Source organism: Osmerus mordax, chromosome 21 (genome assembly GCF_038355195.1).
Source record: "Osmerus mordax isolate fOsmMor3 chromosome 21, fOsmMor3.pri, whole genome shotgun sequence".
In the NCBI taxonomy this organism is placed as follows: Eukaryota; Metazoa; Chordata; class Actinopteri; order Osmeriformes; family Osmeridae; genus Osmerus; species Osmerus mordax.
The window spans coordinates 3,043,549-3,049,548 of record NC_090070.1 but is presented as its reverse complement, the minus strand read 5'-3'; the positions used below and the strand labels follow the sequence as shown (position 1 = coordinate 3,049,548).

The following is a 6,000-nucleotide window of genomic DNA, read 5'->3' as shown; positions in this document are numbered from 1 at the left end:
CACCGGGGTGCACCCCAACTTACAGGCGCTGAACCGAGGGGAAACAAGTATTCCCACACCAGCTCGACGCCTCTCACCAAGGGCAACTCCAGAGTGGAAGAGAGTCCAGTTTTATTTTAACTATGTAGTTGAGGTTATGTTAAACTGTCAGTTAAAAAAATCTAATATATTCCTGGCACCAACAACTGAAATACTGTTAGGACTGTGCACTTATGATCCCAGATTATTTGCTGTACTTGAACACTATTTGCATGTCACTTTCGCTAAAAATATCAACTAAATTATTTAAATGTAAAGTAAATTGTTTAACATTAACTAGTTAGATATTAGTTATGGTTGGCAATATTTGTTTATACAAAGCATCTCATTACCTGTTCCAGTTATAAAACAGTTGACACCAAGCAAATTTGTCACTCCATTGTTACACAATTTATATATAATTATATACACAATTTAGAACTTAACAAGAAAATGTATACTGACATTGGAGCAAGGAACCTTTGGACAGAATCTACTTTTTTTCTTTTTAAGTATTTATCTTGTGAAATCAATATTTTCTTGAGAGTTGGATCTGTCTAATTATTCAGCAATTCCATTATTTGGATAAACACACCTCGCCTTTGTTCCAAATGAGACCATTGTATGTTCATAGAGTAAATGATAAATGAGTGCCCAACATCTACACACTATTAGGTTTTCATTAAAATACTACACAACACAATAATTAGGAAATCTTTCCCGTAGTTAATTGATATTGTTACTTTATTGTACTGCATCTTATCTTTGGCAACACTGTCACAGCTGTCCTGCCAGCAATGCTCTCCTATTTTGCAAATCAGTCAATTACACATTGTTTGAAGAATTGATATTAACAATATGAAAAGAGTAACACTTCCCCAAACCCCCTTTTTTTTAAGCGCACAAAAAGCCCACACCGCAAGTTTCTAACCTGAAATATAATGTAAAGACTTCTTCCCATCATCTACATAATATTTTATTCTCAATATGTATACTTTAATTGTTATGTACAGTGTCCATATTAAAGTTTTCTAGAACCATTTGTAATCCATTAATTACCATTTTCCTACCAATAATGTGTGTAAGATCATATAAAAGATATTACACTGGATTAAGAATTGTTCAATAACAAACATGTTTCCAGGCATGCACACTCACACCTCACTCAAAATCAACTGTACTAATTTCACATTGTTTGTTCTATCATCATTTTTTCATTTTAATTAACACAAACTATATCTTTAAACAAAAAGCACAAAAGATGTTCCAGGGAAAGAGTCTGACAATTAATTGGACAATCTTTTCCGGTTAGTTTTCAATGCCACATCAGTTGTAAATTCTATATATAGATATACTCGTTCAACAAGTCTACGTGAAGATCTGTCATATTAGAAACAATACATACATTGCAGTGGGCTCACTAAAACCACTTAAGTGTAATAATTATTGCAAACCACTTTACCAATTTAAGGCTTCAGAAATCAATAGCAGAGTGAGAAATAGCCTGTCACTTCAAACAAAGTCCAAACTAGGCAAAAGATGGACTGTTTAGCCAAAATCCTAAATGGGTATCAAGCAATATAATCTCACACTATTGGCCAACAAGCAGTGTTTGTACTCTTGTACTCTTTTCTTGTACAGAATGCTAGGGGGGAGGGGGGGGGGGGGGGGGCTTTGTGGTAATATAAATTAAATGCTAGGACAGGGTGATTAATGAAGAGGAGTGGGATGCTGGTTAGTTTAACCATTAATATCATTAGAGTCCCAAGCAAAAATGCTTGTATTAAACAGCATACAATACAGTACCATGCTACCAATGTTTTTCCTAACCGTTTAGTCGAGATGAATAATCAGTGCCATTGCCAAAAGTTTATAACTTCCAGAAAAAGTATTATAGTAATACCACATACTATTATCAACCCCATTCTGCCCTGGTACCATTGAATCTTATACAATCAAAAATGTTTGAAAGGAGGAAAAAAAAAATAGTTTGAACATCGACAAAAAAACCATAACGTATATAATAATAATAAATGAACACAACAAAAAAGCAACACAGGATATACCATACTATATGCTTTAGAAAGAGTGATAGCAAAGATATGATAAAAACTGAAATTTACTAACTACAACTAAGCTGTGTGTGCACAAGTGTCTGTAATTGTATAGGAGTGTAGTAAAGGGAGTATGTATACCCCTCTTACATATACAGTAGGTCTTCCAGTAACTATTCTTGCACATGTATTGTTTCCTAAGGGCAGAATGGGGGTAAATACATTCCTTGATAGACTGACACAAATCAGCTTTGTTGTTTAGCCTTAAGTTTCCAATGCCTAGTGAAGTTATTTGCTTGATGTTTTTTCTTCTGAAAAATATAACCTGCTTTTAATTAGCTGGCATTCCCTCTCTGGGTTACCGGGTCTGGCGCTATGGGAGAACTTGGTGCTGAGTAGGGGAAGAGAAGGAGGGAAATGGTGGGAACAGGAGTTCAGACTGGGGCCCCTTTCCGCTGCAGTAGATACTGGTGGATGTCGTCAGCATCACGCTTTAACCAGGCAGCATTGAGGAGAATGTTCTCGCAGCACTGCTGTACTGTGCGCTCTGCTGCTGGAGCATGGTGACTCTCAAAGAAACTCTGGAATATAGAAATCAGCATCAGTATACTACAGTGTCTTTAATGTAGATTTTGTATGACAAAATTGTCAGAAGCATAAAAAGCCCTTAATGAGTAAATATAAAACAAAATCAAACGGTATAGTTGCTGCAAGAAGCTCACCTTCACTTCAGCAGCTATCTTGTCAATGGCAAATCCATCCACAGAGAGCTGTAGGTCAATAAAACACAAATGAGTTCTAACGGCACTATATTAAGCAGTAAATCATCTCACAATGAACAGTTGTAACAATTCAATGACAAATGTAGTAGTTTACCTTGATAAGCCGTGATATGAGAAAGCCACCCTGGTAACGGTTGTGAAGCTCCTGCCAGTTATCCTTGACAAACTTCCAAGCAGCTTTCCGTCCGTGTTTACTACTCCCAGCGACACCCCCAATTACAGAAACTGTGTCCTGGGGACGCACTTCCTCCTAAGTGACGGATGGAAAAATAGAATTTTCAACACTGCCAACATGCATGTCAAATTACAGTTTGGAACTCTAATAGCTCTGCTGCCATCCTCCCAAGTTAAATCTTCAAAGCTAAAGTTGGTTGAACTTTTCTCTACTGGGTTGATTTCCAGAGTGTACCATGAAGATGTCAAAAGTGGCAAAATGGAATATGAACATTTGTGAACATTTTGGCCTGGTCTGAAGCAGGTGTCATTGATTACAACATATCCTGGTCATGTTTGTAAGCGTAAGGGTAAGCCATCCCAAACTGCTTTGTTTTCCAATTAAATTATGACAAACACGTCTCCAGAATTATTGTGGACGGTGTGGCAAACTTGTGGCTGTGAGCAAAGAACCCAGTGTCTCCCAACCCACTGGTGAGCCACAATTTCCAGTCCAATACTACAACAATGCTACAAAACTACAAAGATACACAAGTTCCCTTCCACATGACCTTGTCTCAAGATTTGCTGTCTGAGTGAGCTTGTGTAATGGTAACGGTCATGATTACAATTGTAATTGATCACATTCCACTGCCACACAGACAAATATGTCTCTCCTTCGCACCCTTTTATACAACTAGTGCAGTGCCTGCCTGTTATGCAGCCAATGGTTAAGAAGTTGGTTAGTTCATTTGGTGGCACACAGAGATTCCTGGAATTGTAGTATGCTAGTGCAGAAGGCGTGTGTTGCAGAAGCAACACGCGCCTGCCGCCTTAACTACGTAGTCCTAGTAGTTAAACATTTTTTTAAATTAAAATTAATTAATTAATTAAAAAATATAAACAAATCACAAACACAGAATCGATTTGCCAAGATCATAAAAATATAAAGTAATGAAATACATGCAAATACAAGTTTGACAAGCAAGTAAATGCAATATTGAATGCCAGTTTTTCCTCAGCGTCGTACTAATGCCATCAAGCCATTTCTCTCTTTTAAAGCTCTTGAGAAAATTACATACATTTTTATATCATCCCACTTGTACTATTGCAACTCCCTGTATACTGGGATTAGTCAGTTGTACCTGTCCCACCTGCAACTAGTCCAGAGTGCTACAGCCAGGCTCCTGACAAGTACCTGGGAAAAGGAGCCATATTAGCCCTATCCCTGGCCCCTCTCCACTGGCTGCCTGTACAGTTAAGAATTACCACTGTCAAACAAGGAGGTGGAAACATTATAATTTGGGGGTGTTTTTCTGCTTCACCTCATCAAAGGGACGATGGACGGGGCCACGTACCGTCAAAACTTGGGTGAGAACCTACTTCCCTCAGTCAGGGCATTGAAAATGGGTTGTGGATGGGTATAACACATATAACAGCCAAAACACATAGCCAAGGCAAAAAAGGAGTGGCCCAAGAAGAATTTCAATGTTGTTTGGTGACGTTTTCTGGTCAACTCCCCCTCATTGCGGGCTTATCAAAATGTTTTGATATTTACAAAAACATATTGTGGAGACTCCTATCCAGTTGGTAACATAAGCATTATGTGTAACCCTTCACACTACAGGATCACTTGGACAGATAATCTGTCCCCACAATTGTCGGGAGGGTAAATCAGACCCAAAATCGGCCTAGGTACTGTCCTTACAATATGTTTCCTTAATTATAAAACTGTCAACATGAAACCTATATTTGATCATGTATTTTGAGCCAGGAAAACCCCTGCTAAAATTCCTGTCCAATTAAAATCCTTATGTAACAAAGAAAACAGATTTAGGAATCTTGGATCAATCCAAACAACAAAAGCCTCATCTTCATTATATTCCAAGTTTAAGTGCCCTGCACAGTAAGCTAGGGTTGCAAAGGGGTGGAAAGTTTCCAGTAAATTACAGGAAGGTTTCCATGGTAATTTTGAAATGGTAACTTTAGGAATTTATTATGCAGCACCATCTGGTGATAATTTTTGAGAATACATTTTGTCTTTATGTTTTTGTTCTTAATGTTAAATTAAACAATGGATATAAATAAAAAGTGGATATATTATGTTCTAGACATTTTTTTCTTTCCTCCACAGCATTTCAGAATTGGCGAGTTTGTGAGAACGACAAACAATTGTAAACTACTTTGCCTGTCCAACGTTGACTTCCTTTTGAGTACAAGTTGGTGGAACTGCTAAACTGGCTGAATATTTTTTGTTTTATCCTACTTTGTTGTGCTGTAGCTATACTGACACAGTTGATAGGCTACAGTCATGTAGCTTTAGTTTTGTAGCTATAGTCGATGAAAATACATTCAGCCAACGTAATTTCTCAGTTTTTTACAGATTGTGAAAGTGCAGATTGTAAGCTTTCATGTTATTAAAAGCAATAGTTGAAGAAGATACGTGTATCTGAATGTTGATAAACCTCGATAGCTCTAGCCCAGATATTCGGCTTAAAAGATTTCTGACCTTTGCACACCTTAACGCCTGGGACACACTGGCTGCTAAGCGCCTGGACGCGCCGCGCAGCGCCACGATCGGCTACAACTGAGCAAAAGCTGTTCACACCAGACGCGCATTTCTCCGTGCCTGTCACCAAGCCTTTCAGCTACTCTGAGCTTTCCTTTACGCTGACATGGTACGTAAACATGGCAATGGCTATATCCCAGCATTGATCCTTATCTACGTTGCCCTTGTAAAATTGTTGCTGACATACAACTACTCCCTGTGCTTTTCAACTTTGAGAATTCATTTGATGCTGATTTTAGAAACCGACTTGAGGGTTCTCTCTCGGTAGGCTAGGTCTGCGTGTGTGTTGTGTGCAACGCGTGACAACTCGTTTCTCTCAAACAAACAAAACAACTACGGGCATGCTAGCTCAACGGATCAATCCGTTTATTTTCATTCATTTTCATCAGGGTAACCACATGTAAAGGACGTTCGTTACCAACAT

At 38.2% G+C, this 6,000-nt stretch overlaps 1 protein-coding gene across 2 annotated transcripts in view; it reads right to left on the bottom strand.

The window, feature by feature from the left end:
• Positions 1-744: 744 nt before the first annotated feature.
• Positions 745-6,000, bottom strand: part of npepps (aminopeptidase puromycin sensitive) — a 193,218-nt gene continuing 187,962 nt past the window's right edge. For both annotated transcript variants that reach the window (XM_067259120.1, XM_067259121.1), the window contains exons 21-23: positions 2,949-3,104; positions 2,795-2,842; positions 745-2,653 (exon numbers count right to left, since the gene is read on the bottom strand). In XM_067259120.1, the coding sequence (XP_067115221.1) occupies positions 2,507-2,653; positions 2,795-2,842; positions 2,949-3,104 (351 nt within the window). In that variant the 3' untranslated portion in view covers positions 745-2,506. The remainder of the gene's footprint in view (positions 2,654-2,794; positions 2,843-2,948; positions 3,105-6,000) is intronic.